The 16206-nt window shown below is 39.6% G+C and overlaps 1 protein-coding gene across 3 annotated transcripts in view; it reads left to right on the top strand.

The window, feature by feature from the left end:
- ZNF106 (zinc finger protein 106) overlaps positions 1–16206 on the top strand; it is a 62666-nt gene that overhangs the window by 25160 nt on the left and 21300 nt on the right. For all 3 annotated transcript variants that reach the window (XM_060262930.1, XM_060262929.1, XM_060262928.1), the window contains exons 4-9: positions 1454–1648; positions 5210–7330; positions 9446–10058; positions 11387–11456; positions 13074–13228; positions 13325–13385. In XM_060262930.1, the coding sequence (XP_060118913.1) occupies positions 1454–1648; positions 5210–7330; positions 9446–10058; positions 11387–11456; positions 13074–13228; positions 13325–13385 (3215 nt within the window). The remainder of the gene's footprint in view (positions 1–1453; positions 1649–5209; positions 7331–9445; positions 10059–11386; positions 11457–13073; positions 13229–13324; positions 13386–16206) is intronic.

Raw genomic sequence — 16206 nt, 5'->3', positions numbered from 1 at the left:
CATTTATTGGATACTTCAGAGTTACTCCAGCATGATAGGTATTGGAACTGATGGAGATCAGCTCGAACTATTGGCATTTATTCTTCTACATCAAAGCAATGTTTTCTACCCCCTAATTCCCAAAACAAAAGGTTACTTTGCATGTGAGAATTTTCCCAATGCTTCTCTCCCCTTATCTCTTCCGTTGGTGGTTACAATTCTCAGCGCCAATGTCCTTGGGGCCTCCGGGGAGGCGGTGAGAATTTGGCACACACCGTCTACTTCAAAGGGACCTTGGCAACCTTTGATATTCTTGGGAAGCTGTTTTCTACTCTTCCCCCCTCCCTCCTTGTTCCCCCCGTTTCTATGTTAGTAGGCTTTTCTAGAAGCATTGCGTATGATTAGTAACAGTATTGATTAGCATCATAAATGAACAGAGCCTGACACAAACTTACTCTCTCTCCTCCCCGACTTCTCATGTGGAGAATCACTATGCTTGTGTCAGAAATTTAACCTTGTGTCTTGTTTCAATAAAAAATTATAATTAAAAAGAAGACATTTAACCTTATACTCTGAAGCAGTTAGTGAAATTTCTCTGCTGGATATCGCTGTATTGTAGAACATGTGTCATATAATACATTAACTGCTGTTCACCCTTTTCCCCCCTAAACAGAGTATCCTTATTTTTGCATGTTGGTTGCTCAGACAATGCAAGGATTACAAGCCTGTCAGTCTTTGCTGAAATCAGAGTATGGCCACTTGTCTGACACAGTTGTTGGCTTCTTCCAACTGAAATAATTTTGTGTCCTTAGGGATGATCGCTTGCAAAGTGGAGAGTGAACTTCACATGTGTCTTCTGAACCAAATAAAGTACAGTAAACTGGAGACTCCCTCCTTTCATTTGCTATGCCATGGGAGTCTTTGAATTCCAGGCCACTGTGCCAGCTGTCCCAGTTCAAATTTCCCTTCATTAGGATTGGTTACAGGGGTGTTTTCTCCCCTCCCTTCTGCTGACTTTCATTGGAGGGGGAAAGCTGAGATGGAGATTAAATCTAGACTCTGTCACTGGGTTTTCTCAGTGCAGCTGGCACCATGGAGGTGCTTCAGGGCGGCTTCTGCTAGCTCTGCAAGCCCTCCACTCTGCCACCACCACCTCTGTTTCCTCTGACAAGATTTTGAGTACAACAATCCAAGAAGAATTCCAGCTGACACTGATTATCCCTCTAAGTTTCTTACCTCTTGATTGTTGGAAAAAAATCTAAAACCTTACCAAGAAGTCATCAAAATCAACTACTCTGCTAAAGACAAAGTGATAAACATTTTATGAAGCTAAAAGACAAAATTAGTATGGGCTACTAGACCTTGTGAGTGACTGGCCTGCTTCTTGCCCATTCAGAGGAAACTGACTCAGAGCAGCATTGGTTGCCATGCCTGTGGGAAGAATTGAAAGTCCACGTTCTCCATCTTTCCCCAGGGACAGCAACCATGAGTGCCAGGTGTGTCGGGTGACAGTGGTGGGCTTGTCGTCATATGCTAAGCACATCTCCAGCCAGCTGCACAAAGACAATGTTGAAGCTCACGATGGAGACGAAGGAAAGGAAGAGGCTGATGAAGAATACTTTGACAAGGAACTCATCCAGTTAATCAAGCAAAGAAATGAGCAGAACCGGTGAGTGTATCTGTGTTTCATTAGTTCAGAAGTGTGGGGGTTCTTTGTATGGCTCTGTGAATGTAGGAGAACGTTGGCTGTTCAGGGCACTTGGCATAGTCTGCCATTGCTTACAGTTGGAAGAGTCATAAGTGCTGGATAAGTTACTATTTTTAGTATACAGCTTTTGATATTTGGTATGTAGCTGAATAACACTTTTCAGGGCCGAGAACTATGAAAGTTAACCCTGATGCAAACAATATAACAGCAGATTGATTTGATCCTGTAGCTGAAAGCTGATCTTTTCTTGTGCACATGGCTAAATAAGTGTATTGAAATCCTTTTAAGAAGTCCTGTGTTCCTGGCTCATACTGTGAATAGCCTGATTAGACCTTTCAGAAAGGTCGCAGTATCTGTGCCTGTAATGTTGGCACCCTGCCTATTCCCAGGCAAAATGAGACTGTGTCTAGTATAAAGGGAGTGCACAGTGTTTCAGAATTATGCAGGTACATATGTACATATATGTACATATTTTATAGAAATTATATAATTGTAAAACTACTGTGTACAATTTTGGTCACCACACCTCAAAAAAGATATTATAGCACTGGAAAAAGTCCAGAAAAGGGCAACTAGAAAGTGTTGGACTGGATGGGCCATTGGCCTGATCCAACATGGCTTCTCTTATGTTCTTCTTAAAGGGATGTTAGTCCTGCAAAAGTAGGCTGCTTATAAGTTTTTGCTGTATCATTCTGAAAATGAACTTTAAATTGAGCCTGGAAATATACTTCAGCTCACTTAAATTCATTTTCAGTCCAGTGCACTTAGATCTTGAAACTCTGCCCTATATGTGGTTCTATTACATTAGATCTTTTGCATATTAAGTTACAGCCTGTCTTTGAAATTATTGTGAAGTGTGCATTACTTGTATCATGTTATACAATTTAAAAAACATGAGTCAACTTTGGTTACTTTATGCAGCTGTTGTTTCCTCTGAAGTGTATGCAAAGATCTTTCTCTGTGAACAGAAGGGTGCCTGTTTGTGTGGAGGTTCTGCTGGTTCCTCCTACTTAAAATCCCCCGTACTCTAAATGGGACTTTGAAAGGTCCTTTTGGGAGCCAATGTCTGGAAGAACAGGGGCTAGAGATGGAGGGAGAATTAGTGGAGCCTTTTGTCCTTCCCCTCCACATAAGCAGAAGTTCCTTTTGATCTTTGGATCCAAGTTCACCAGTTCTCTAATGTATATTGCCCATTCTGGTCAGTGTTCTAATAGATGTGATTCTTCCTTTAACCAGAAAATATATTTGTATGTATTCTAGTAAAGGGATTTTCTAAGAGGTGTCTAAAATTTTCTAGCATCCTTGGTAGACAAGAAAGGGTGTTATCCTGGAATTATTAGTGGCAACCATATATCTTCCTTTCCTCTGATCTAGTAATGTCAATAGCTGATAAGGAATCCCCAGTCACTTAGGCACAAACCTTATAATTAACTTTTCTCCTTGGAACTTGCAACGATCCATAAATTCAGTGATCTGACGCCCATTTATGGAGCTTCTAGAGACTTTGAGAGTAGTCAGAGTTAAAAAAGGATATGGAACTTGAAACCATAAACATACCCATGATCAGAAGTTGTGAAGAGGGATGCCATAGTGTGAAATGTTCCTGTCCTTATGTCTCCAGTAGCCTACAGGGAGAAAGGGAAAATTGCCCTTGCTGCATTTTGACATTGAATATTCTAGGCTAGCAGTCAGATCAATTCTACTGTTTTGAGAGTACATAAAGCTACTCTGTTAGTTTCTTGACACTCATAAATAGGCACTTGTGGGTACTGCTAAACCATAAGAGTTGCAGAAAAATGATCAAGAAAGCAGTGTGTTGTAAATATGATGCATGTTAATTGAAAGTATGCATTGTCTCCCATGTCTCCTGTATGTAATATTTCATATCTGCATATTCAAGAAAATCATCTTCCATTAACTCTAATTCTTCCAAGTCTCTGCTCTCATTCTTCCTTGTCTCTGTTGTAGTACTCTGTGGTGGCAGTACAAGAAAACTGTTATCTGACCTAGACAATCTAAAACAAACTAATAAATTGAGCCAAAGAACTAACACTGTAGGTACTGGGGGGGGGGGGGGTTGGTGGGGGAGGGTTGGTTACAAAAGGCAAATGGGCTCAGATATATACATTTTGCCTACCCTCAAATCTTAACCTAAAATTATGAGTGCCTCAATTACATGGAAGAACATGGAGAATTCTTCAGCCTTGGCCATTAAGATGTCAGCTTGGGTATATTTCTTCTACTTATCCAAGAATTTCTTGGTTTTAGGAAAAATTTGGCCATGCCAAAAGAAAAGGTGAATTGATAATGTGTGACAGATCAGTTACTGTAGGAAGACCAGTATAGGTTGTTAGGTGGTGGGTTTGTGGACAGGAAGCTGAATTTATGGAAGGGCACTGATGGTATAAATATACCCTTCTGGATCATGCTATATAGATATTAGACGGGTAACTGCTATATTCTCGGGGCACACAGTTCTCCAGAAAACAGTCTCATCACCAGAAATGTATTTTGTCATATCAGCTAGTGACCTCATGGATGGCTATACCCTTAAGTCAGTGATCCCCAACCTTTTTGGCACCAGGGACTGGTTTAGTGGAAGATAGTTTTTCCACGGACTTGTGGGGGGCAGTGGTTTCAGGATGATGCAGTTGTGCACTTTATTTCTATTATTACATTGTAATATATAATGAAATAATTATACAACTCACGGCCTGGTTGCTAACAGGCCATTGACTGGTACTGGTCCAGGAGTTGGGGACCCTTGCTCTAAATAACCATCTAGCAGTGAAAACTTCACAGTTCAAGGAGCCAGATGCTCAAAAAGATACCAGTCATTCTTAAATGTATGTTTTGAAAAAATGCAAAGGTAGATCTACAGTCCACATTTCAAACAGTCATGTGGAAACAGATTTTGTCTAGTGTGAGCAGAACTGTGATAGATGAAGGGGATTTTTTCAGCCTGGCCTGTTGTATCTCCCGCAGACTCACATTCTGGAAGGGGGTGGTCCTTCGATCTCTAGGAATAGCATGGGAGGTGTAAGGGGTATGCTGATAGAAAATCATCTGGTTGATCAGAAGGGTCTTCCAAAAGCAGAAAAAAGGGTTAGCACCCAAGCCACAGAAAAAGCAAAAGAGAATGTATCTTTACTGTTTTTGACAAAACAGCTTGGTGGTGCTTTTTCTTATTGAAGTTTAGTTTGGGTTATCTTTTTTTCTCTTGAGGTTAATAAGTGCTTCAGAGTTACAAATGAAAGGCAAGCTGAAACTAAATGGAGATGTTTGCTGAAAAGCTTGTCCAGACTGCTTGCCTAGGACTTTATTCAGCAACACTTGGTTGGGTTTCTACTACCCAGGCAAAGAATTACTGCTTGTCATTAGCAAATGAGTAGCAAAATGCCACTTCGTATCATTCAGAGAGATCTGGGACAAGGTTTAATCTTTTTACTTTTTGAAAAAGTGAATAGTTACTAGGTGAATGGGGGTAGTCACAATTTTTAAAAAAAGTTTGTGTCTTTATAGGACAAGTGAAGCCTGCCGTGTGAACCATGAAACAGAAACTGAAGACAGAAGGTCACAAAGACGGCAAGATGATAGAACTTATCAAGACAGAGAAGCCTATGATTCATCATCATGGTACTATCATGGGCCACCTCAGAGAGACTGGAAATGGGAAAATGATGGATTCTTAAATTCTAGACAAGGCAAATTTGCACATTCTACAAGGAACCCAAATAACACAAACAGGCATCTCGGCAGCCAGAGAGGAAGGCCTGGATGGCATCAAAATAATTCTGGAGTGCCTTCAAATCGATATCATAACTATGGGAATACTGGAGGCAGTTGGCATCAGAATTCTGGAGGTGGTCCATCAGGTTGGCATCATGGTGGCAGAGGAAGAAATTCCAACTGGAATTCTGAAGGGAAAAATAACTTTTCTAATTGGCAATCCAAAAACTCTGGAGGTAACTGGAAACTCAGTCAGCAAAGTAGAGGTGGCTGGAATTCAGGAAGAAATAGAGCTGCAAATAATATCTCCCAAATAGACAGTTTGGATGTCCCCTGGTTTAAAAGCAAGAATGTTCGGGATAAATACAGTAGAGAAATGTATACATGGCCGTGGCAGGATAATGAGTCTGTGGTACCTTATACAGGCCACATGAATGAAAATGACAGCAATTGCTTATTGGATTTCACTAGTGATCAACTTCCTCCAGATGGGTTACTGAACTTTGGCATTTCTGTTCAACCAGATAGCAAAACCTCCAAAGTAAATGGAAAGTGCAGTAGCAGCCCTTCTCGAGAAAAGACAAGTCGTTGGGCTCCATATCCCTCCCAGAAAACTGTAGAACTGTCACCGCTGTCTGATAAGAATGGGACTAAAATACCAGAGAAAGCAGATTCTGCTAAGCTGTCATCATCCTCAACTCCAAAATGGACAGATCCAAAAACCAGTGACCCAAAGTTTAAAAAATGGGAAGAAAGTTTTTCATTCTCCTCCAATTCAAAAGCAGCATCCAACAAACTTGTGCCATCCAGAGAGCCAACAGAATGTACCAGTGGGAAAAAATCAGACCAAGCCAAAAGCAAGGGTCATAGGATGCCATCTCTAAAGTCTCCACTTCTTGCTATTCCAGATTTAAAGCCATCTTCTCAAAAGAGAAGCCCAAAGAATATCTTGAAACATGTCCAGCTTTTGTTATCCTCTGGAGAGTGTCAGAGTCAACTGAACACCGTAGATTTGGAAGCTAACAGTTCTTCCTCTGATGGATCTAACCTAAGCAATGAATATAATAATTCCAAAGGCATCAGAAATGTGTTGGACATCAATGAAAGTCTAAGTGAAGTATTATGGAAAGCGGAACAAGAGCTGCAGTGTAGCCATTCTTTGCAGACTCCTCCTTTGAACACTTACATAAGAACTCATAGTGATGGAAATGAAGAATGGAGAACTGAGGGACCTGTGCATTCCTTTCGTGAGTCCCAGATAGATAGGATAGAGGAAGAGAATTACACAGACATAGCAGGAACCAAAAGTGCCCCCTCAAATACTTGTTTATCCCACGAACCTGCAGAAAATGACTGTATTGCAGAAACTGACCGTATTGCAAGAAAAAATGGTAACAATCTAGGAGAATCGGGGCATATTGACAAAAACTCAGAATTTCACATGCAGTCCATAGAATTTCTATCACACTCACAGCACAACTTAGATATTGACTTGAAAGCAATGCACGAAGAGGACGGTGAGGAAGACGTTACAAAATCAAATGATCATCCTGAAGACGAAGATTATGAAGCTCACTTAAATCATGAGCTGCAGAAAGGTGCAGGAGGACAGCCTTCTGGTCCTCTTCTCCCTGAATTGAGTAAACTTGGCTTTCCAGCATCCCTCCAAAGAGACTTGACATGGCGTGCTAGTTTGAAGAGCAAAACAGGCACACATCTACCAGAGCCCAACCTCAACAGTGCAAGGCGAATTCGGAATGTTAGTGGACATCGAAAAAGTGAGACAGAGAAGGAATCGGGCCTCAAGCCTACCTTAAGGCAGATTATTAGTGTCTCACGTAGAAATGTAAACTGGGAGCAGGTCATTCAGCAAGTGACAAAGAAGAAACAAGAACTTGGCAAAGGTTTACCAAGGTTTGTAGTCCATCGGCCTTAAATATAATTGTATATCTACTGTTGCCATTGTTTATATATTGCTTTTCAATATATGCTGTACAAGCAGTCCATGCAAAAAAGATTTTATAAATTAACTCATAAAAACTAGCAAACTGCAAGAACAAATAATTCTTGAATGGGATTATGGCATAATGGAGAGGGCGCCTGACTGCTTCCTTGCTTCCATCTGACCTCTGAAAAAATAATTTATTGTATAAGACCTCATAGATTTTCATGGTAAGGTACAAAAGCGTAAATAAAAGCAGATAAAGGCGCAGGAGGAACAATGATTGGAGCACATATATTCTACAGACAGGCAGACCAACAGGAATTGAAATGTAACATTTAAAAACAGTTGAATGAACAGTTGAAAATGTTGGATGGAAGGAGAAGGGTATGGCTGATCATGTAGAAAGATACACTGTAGCTAGTCTATGAGAAATAAAATGAGTTTAATACAGTCAATTTTTTAAAATCGTATTTTATTGTACTATGTGTTTGGTGTGTTGCTTTGTTTAAAGACAAGGTCTTACTTGTAAAGTAAAGCCATTAAAATGGATTGAACACTTCCTTTTTTTTCTAGTCATAATAGAAAAAAAAATCCAGCTTGAGCAATCTGGCTCAAAGATAGATGACCTGGTTGGTGGCAGTATAAATGTAATGTAACTGGGAATAAAATGGTTGCTTTATGCTATAGCCTCAACAGGGAATGTAGGAAAAAGTCATGCCCCTTGCACTGACAGCTCACTGGAGCCAGCCCACTAACTGTAGATCAGGGCCCACTAACTGTAGAACAGTATTATGCAGGAGGGGTTGAGGAATTTAGACCAAGAAGTCTGTTTCATATTTCTTATTTAATCAACATCTATGTGCAAAGTGGCCTAAAATACTCATATTGCTGTTGCAGCTTCACCCGGCTAACTGCCACCAGGACTTGGGTCCAAGAAAGAATCTTGGCTTTTGGGGAACAAGAAAAAATAGAGCACAGATGGAATGCTATAAGCCTAGTGGCCAAGTGCAAAGTAATGCACATTGGGGCCAAAAATCCCAGCTACAAATACAAGTTGATGGGGTGTGAACTGGGAGAGACTGACCAAGAGAGAGATCTTGGGGTCGTGGTAGATAACTCACTGAAAATGTCAAGACAGTGTGCCATTGCAATAAAAAAGGCCAACTCCATGCTGGGAATTATTAGGAAGGGAATTGAAAACAAATCAGCCAGTATCATAATACCCCTGTATAAATCGATAGTGCAGTCTCATTTGGAGTACTGTGTGCAGTTCTGGTCGCCGCACCTCAAAAAGGATATTATAGCACTGGAGAAAGTGCAGAAAAGGGCAACTAGAATGATTAAAGGGTTGGAACACTTTCCCTATGAAGAAAGGTTGAAACGCTTGGGGCTCTTTAGCTTGGAGAAATGTCACCTGCGGGGTGACATGATAGAGGTTTACAAGATAATGCATGGGATGGAGAAATAAAGTACTTTTCTCCCTTTCTCACAATACAAGAACTCGTGGGCATTCGATGAAATTGCTGAGCAGTCAGGTTAAAATGGATAAAAGGAAGTACTTCTTCACCCAAAGGGTTTTTTTTTTATATATAAAGGATTTTTTATATATATATAAATTTGGCCACTATGTGACTGGAGGGTCACTGTTGGACTGGATGGGCCATTGGCCTGATCCAACATGGCTTCTCTTATGTTCTTATGTTCTAGTTAGACTTGCTTCACTAGGTTCCTGAATGTTAAAGAGAAGGCATGAATAGTACAAAGCTATTGGTGGGTTTAAGTACTGTAAATTTGATGTTGCCATCCTTGGTAAGAGATGCTCTTCAGATAGTCTTCTGATCTGCTCTTGTCCTATATGCAGCATTAAAACATGCTGGTTAATTAAATAAAAGCATTGCTAGTATGTTCTTTCATGAAAAAGAACCCTATTTGCTATTTCTACCATACATTTGTGAAGTTTCAGATTTGGGGATAGATGGCATAGTACCACTATTTCATAATTTATGTAAATTTAAATTATTACTACTGTGTGTTGATCAGGATATGGTTTCACTGTTAAATGTTACATTTTTTGTCTGTTGAAGGTTTGGCATTGAGATGGTTCCTCTCATCCAGAATGAACAAGAGAGTCTTGGGCTGAGTGAGGAGCCTGATCTGACTACTCTTGAAGGATTCCACTGGGAAGGGATCTCTTTTGGCTCTCCTGGGTCCATTAGAAAACGTAGCCTCTCAGAAAGTAGTGTGGTGATAGAGAAGACAGCTTCTGCTTATAGTTTCTTCAACAATCATAGCCCAAGCAAAGACAGCGAGCAAAGGCAAATCACTTCAGTAACTGGCACTGAAGACACAACTTCTGAGTTCCAGAAGCAGCCAAATGTGAAACAAGAGGCCTCTTCTCTCCCTTCATCACCATTCAGAACTGACTCCACTGCTAATGGAAGGAGGTTCAGCCTGCAGATGCCCCCTGATGTTACCAGCCTGGCTGCAATTACTACAAAAGAAATCCAGAGAATCCCAGAATACAGAGCACAGCTACTTGAAAGCCAAACTTTGCTAGAAAGTCCAGGGGAAAGATATTGTTTAGCTTCAGCCCTTGCTACATCCATCACTGTCGATGCAGCCACTGATAGCAGCTATACATCTGGCAATGAACAGAATGACAGCCAGGGAATTGGCAAAAAAAGAAGAGCAACTGCAGTAAGTTGTTTGAATATTGTTAGGCATTGTTGGTTGGATCCAGCAATCCATTGGCACCTTCTGTTGACAGTCATGGATCATCCCCACTGTCCCCTCCTTTCAGTAGTCCTTTTTTAATCCTGAGAAAGCTTGTTCCCAGCATTGGGAGGGTCTGTATGGAGTAATAGCCTTATGGGCCGGGGAAAGGGGGATGTAATCATTGTTTCTGCTCTGCAGATGGAAGAGAAGAAAAGGAGCAATTTCACCCTTTCTTGTTGCAGCCCATCAACCTGCTTGATTGTTATTCCACAAGTCCATGACTCTGGGAATAAAATTTCCTCGGGCCAGAAGGCTGTTGAAGGGATGGCCAATCTAGGAAGAAAATGTGGACATTTTATTCATTTAAAACATTTACTAGCTGCCTTTCTACCTTGTAGCACTCAAGGCAGCTTACAATATAAATGAAAAAACAGTTATACAACACATAAAAGACAGCAGTTTAAAATCTCAGGACTGCCAATAAATAAAAACTAAATTAGTCCTTGGGTTGAATTCATCCCAATTCTTAACCACTCCAATCTTGTGGTGATGTCCCAAAAAGTCCAGTTTGCTTCCAGGTGCCTGTATGGACCTTTACTGCCTGGGACCAACCTTGCTTCGGTTACCCCCATTACCTGAAGCTAGATGACTGGCAACCCAAGAAAGAACAGTCCCCATCCTGGCACCAAAACTCTGCAACTCCCTTCCTAGGAAGTTTCATCTGTCTGCCACTATCAGTGTCTTTCGCCAGCAGGTGAATACTTTTGCTTTCTCTGGCATACCCTCAGTAATGGTTGTTGGTCCTCATTCTGGTGTTCTTTATGTGTTTTTAATTGAATAATTTTATAATTATAACTGTATTGTTTAAATTATTTATTTTTTAACGTTTGCTGTGTTGTGGAACTTGATCTGGTAGAAAGGCAGCAGATAAATATTTTAAATAAATAGTGTGGTGTTATTGCCTGCTTTGACACATTCTTTTTAGTTACTCTGGTCCATCATACCTTTCTTCTGCATCCCTGTGTGCAAAGTTTATAACTGATCAGTATTGTTTATTTCTCCATCTGCCCTTAGGTCAAAGTAAATATAACCCACTGGCGTATATTTTCCTTGAGTATTTGAGATATAACTGGTGTGATTCTTACTGTGGTCTTAGTATGCCACTTTGAAAACGTGTCATCTACTCAAGATCTTTCACTTGGCCAAATCTATGTTCAAAGACAGGGATAGCTGCTAAATTTGCAGGTATTGTCCAAAACCATAATTATCTCACTTTAGCTAATAAGGAATACTTGTATTTTAATTTGCAGGAGGGGTCATCTCCTGAAATGCCAAGTCTAGAAACAAAGAATAAGCGAAGGAAGATTAAAGGCAAAAAAGGTAGGTGATAGTGAGAAGTGAAGCTGTATTGTGTTTATGCCCTTCCCATTTCTCCCTTGATGGAACTCAAGCTGCCTATATCAAAAACCATAGGCATAAATTATTAGAAATACAACAAACAGGACCTGCCCAAGATATAGATGTTGTATGTAGTTATTTATGGAGGAGGTCTCCTATAGAGATTCTGTGTCTTCCACTTTTGGATATTCTAGATTCTTCATGGCAAAATCTTAGTATGGCAGACCAATTATACCACAGGTTTTTCCTGAATGGCAATGGAGGCTAACTTCCATTATTTGCTGAGTAAACCCTGAGCCTGAGCCTGTGCCTGGAGGTAGTTTTGAAGGGGGTCTAAACTCATAAACTGAAGCTTAATCTCAACAAGTGGAAGTATTCCTGGTGAGTGGAGGGTTTGACTCAGCATTTATGGAGTCACACCCATTCTTCATGGGGTTGCCCTCCCCTTGAAGAAACAGAGCCATAGTCTGGAGATGCTCTTGGACCAAGGCCTACAGCTGGATAAGCAGGTGGCAGCTGTGACCAAGAGTGCCTTTTTCCAGCTTCAACTGGTTAGCCAGCTGTGGCCTTTCCTTGGCAGGAAAGATCTGGCCACTGTGGTGCATGTCCTAGTTATACCTAGATTAGTTTACTGCAGTGTGCTCTACCTGGAGCTGAAAAGTGTTTGGAAACTTTGGTTGGTACAAACACTGCAGCCAAGATGTTGATTGGAGTGGAGCATATCACTCCTGTCCACCTACACTGGCTTACAGTTTGTTTCCAGGCACTATTCAAGGTGTTGGTCTTGTCCTTCAAAGCCCTACATGGTTTGAAACCAAAATACCTGAAGGATGCCTAATCCCTTATGAGCCCACCTGATTATTATGGTCATATTTGAAGGCCCTGCTTCAGGTGCCTTACCCTCTGAGATTAGATGTGAGGTAAACTGGGAGAGGGTCTTCCTGTTATGGCACTGAAGTTCTGAAACTCTCTCCCCAGGGAGATTAATTTGTTCCCTTCTGTTGCTGTCTCCTGCCAGCAGGTGAAGACTTTTTCTGTCATTTGGCATCCCTAAGAGATCCTGCCTTCCTAACCATTTTTCAAAAATGTTACATATGCATTTTAACTGTTTTGTATGTATTTTAACAGTTTAACTCTTGTTTGAGAGGGGAGTTGATTTTAATGGTTTTGTAATGTAATTTTATCAAGTATGTTTTAAATTTTTAGCCTCCTTGGCTGCCTTTGTAAGGGCAAAAATCTAGGATATAAATTTTGTAAATAAATAATAAATACCATGCTAATCAAATAAAGGATGACCACATACAGATGAGGACTGTACCTAACTCAAAAGTCATCAGATAACTGTGTAATCTGTACATGGTCATCCATTATCTGATAACCTTGGCATGCTCAGTAAGTTTCAGAAGCTAACCTTCCATTGCCATGGGCCATTTGTGAGAAGTGCGGTTTCCACTTCCACCAGACAACCATGGATCATTCTGCACTAATGAATCAGGCTTTGGAAAACTGCCTTATGCCAAGTGCAGTGATGTTTTTCCAAATGTCCTAAAAAACCACAATGTGCCAAGTCAAATCTTGTAACTTACTTTTCTCTTGCAGAACGTTCTCAGGTAGACCAGTTGTTGTCTATTTCTCTGAGGGAAGAAGAACTGAGCAAGTCATTGCAGTGTGTGGATGGAAGTCTCATGCAGGCTCGAGCTGCTTTGCAGGCAGCTTATATTGAAGTTCAGCGACTCCTTGTACTGAAACAACAGGTGACCACATCTGAGAGCTGTTAGTTCTAGCTTTGGTGGTTTCATGGTGATGTCTTTTGAAGAATCTGTTTGGAATTTTTTTTTTTATCTCCTTAGATATCTGAGGAAATGGGCACTTTGAGGAGCCAGAGAATTGAGATCCTTCAGGGGCTTCAAGGTACTAGGACCAGTGGTGTTGCTCTACTAAAACTTGATATTCATATGATGTAAGGCTTAGATGTTCACAGTTCTTTCCCTTCATGGTGAAATTCTGAGATCTCTTATAATAAGCCTCTCCCAAATGTTAAATGAAGTAGAGCAAAAAAAGGTGGGTTGAATTTTGCCCAGAGAGATGCTGAATGTTTTAAATGCCATAACATTCAATGAACAAGATCTGTGAGGAAAGAGTGTGGTCCCCCTGACTGTACAACTCTTTGTTAATACAACTGAGTGGATGCAGAGGCAGGAAGAGCAAACCCCCATTTACCAAATTCAGTAGGCAGCAGAATGCGGTTTGACAGTCTGCTTCCTGGCCCATTTAAGGTGCCTAGAATAGTAAAACTTGGGAAGCTTGGCGCTAGCTCAGCCTTGCAGAAATTTGCCCCTTGACTAGCAGCGTAATCCTAAGAAAAGTTACACCAGTCTAAGCCCATTCATTTCTATAGGTTTAGACTGGAGTAACTCTCCTTCGGATTGCACTATTGGATAGTAGATAAGAAGATTTGAACTGGTAAAAGGGAAAAAAGAATTTTTTTTTAAAGTGAAGCAAAAGTTGTGACTGCCATTTTGGGAGAAATAAAAACTTTAAATATTAATATCTGAGCTTGGGAGGCTCAGAGGACAGCGAAATTGGGTGCATTGGAAAGGGCAAGCTTCACTTTATCAAACCTGATGGTTCAAATTTAATCTGGTGAGATCAAAATTTTTGATTTTTTTTTTACATGTCAGACCCGAAACAAACTCATTCTAGGTCTGCTTCAATAGAGAAAATGCAAGCCCAATTAGATGCAATGGAAGCTAGGATAATGAAGGGGGTGAAAGAAATGACAACTGCCTCTAAAAAGAAATAAGAAAGGATATTGAGGACTCAAAGAAAGAATTAAAAAAAGAAATAGAGAATCTCAGAAATGACACTGTGGTAATAACAAAGAAAGTACAAGAAGTGGAAGAGAGAGTGAAAACACATGACTCCACCTTGTTAAAATTACAAGAAAAAGTGACAATTCATGACTGCAAACTGATGGAAACTCAGATCCGTCTGAGAGGTGTACCTGAAGATGAAGAATCAGACTTGAAAGAATACATAATAAAAATAATTGCAGAATTTTTGGAGGAAGATCCTGAAGGGAATAGAAATATGTATGACTATATGTATAGAGTAAATTCACTCTATGCAAAAAAGAACAACCTGCCAAGAGATGTGGTCATAAGATTTATGACAAAAGAAATGGTGGGGAAAATCATGAATAAAAACTTTGAAAAGTCATTGACAGTGGGAGGCAGTAGAGTAAGAATTATGAAAGAACTGCCAAGACAAGTGCTAACTGACAGAAAGGCATATATTATTGACAGAAAAACTACGTGACAATGGAATGAGGTATAGATGGATAATACCTGAAGGTTTGAGCTTTGAACTTCAAGGGAAAAGGATTACAATCGTAAATACACAGGAACTGCGTAGATTTTATGAAGAAAATAAAGAATTTGCACCATGATGGATTACAAATTGATATCTTGGAATGTAAATGGACTAAATTCACCACAAAAAAGAAAGGCAACGTTTCATTGGATAAAAAACCAAAATTGTAATATAGTATGTTTACAAGAATAGATAAAAGGATTATAAATTTCTATGGAATAAACAATTGGGACTAGAATTTTTTACATTGGCTGAACAGAAGAAGAGAGGAGTAGTCTTTTATATTAAACAAGAATTAGACCCGAAATTGGTATTTAACGATAAAGATGGAAGGTATATAGTGGTAGAAATTACTTTGAATGCCAAAAAAACGTTGGGACTATGCTCTAAATGGTGCTAAAGACATTTTCTTTAAAAATATTACACAACATCTTTATGAAGTGACCTATGAGCAAATTTTATTGATGGGGGACTTTAACGGAACAATTCAGAATACGATAGATCTGGGAAGAAAAAAATGATAAGGGAAATTGTCAAAGTCTTTTTTTGAATTGGTTAAACAGGAGAGTTTGGAAGATATAGGGAGGAAGTTTAATCCTGAAGTACGGGACTATACCTTCTTTTCAGCTAGACATAGCTCTTTCTCTAGAAGACATGTTGTGGGGTATTAAAGATTTGGGACTTATAACAAAGAAAATAGAGATATTACCTAAATTAGGAGCTGATCATAACCCAGTAATGTGGATTACAAAACTGTCGAAAAAGTCAAGAAGATGAAGATTTACTACAAAATAAAGAAATAGTGACATCTCTAGAAAATGAAACCAAAGCATACTTCCAAGTAAATGACAGAGAGGATATAGAATTTCAGATGGTATGGGATGCCTACAAGGCAGTAATGAGAGGATTACTAATAACATTGAATAATAAAGATAAGAGAGCAAAAGATAAACAGATGCTGGACATTCAAAATGAAATTAAGAAAAAAGAGATGAATTAAGGAAAAGGCCAGGAAAAAAGAAAATTATAAGGGAGATTACAATATTGCAAGCACAAATGAGACATCTGTTAAATAAGGAATTGGAATGGAATTTGAAAAAATTAAAACAAATCTTTCGAGGGAGCGAATAAACCTGGAAAATATTTGGCCTGGCAACTGAAGAAAAAGAGAGAAAGTAAAATTATTAATAAAATTGTGGCTGATGGAAGAGAGATAGTAGATCAAGAAGGAATAAAGAGAGAATTTTTAAATGTTATGATAAACTATTTAAAGGTGTTAAAGTAAAGAAGGAAAAGATGGAAGCGTATTTGCAGAAGATTAAAATAGCACCCTTAACTGATTATATGGAAAAAGTTTTGA

This window comes from Heteronotia binoei, chromosome 21 (assembly GCF_032191835.1).
Source record: "Heteronotia binoei isolate CCM8104 ecotype False Entrance Well chromosome 21, APGP_CSIRO_Hbin_v1, whole genome shotgun sequence".
NCBI classification, from domain to species: Eukaryota; Metazoa; Chordata; class Lepidosauria; order Squamata; family Gekkonidae; genus Heteronotia; species Heteronotia binoei.
The sequence above is the reverse complement of the archived record's forward strand: the minus strand, read 5'-3'. Positions and strand labels throughout refer to the sequence as shown.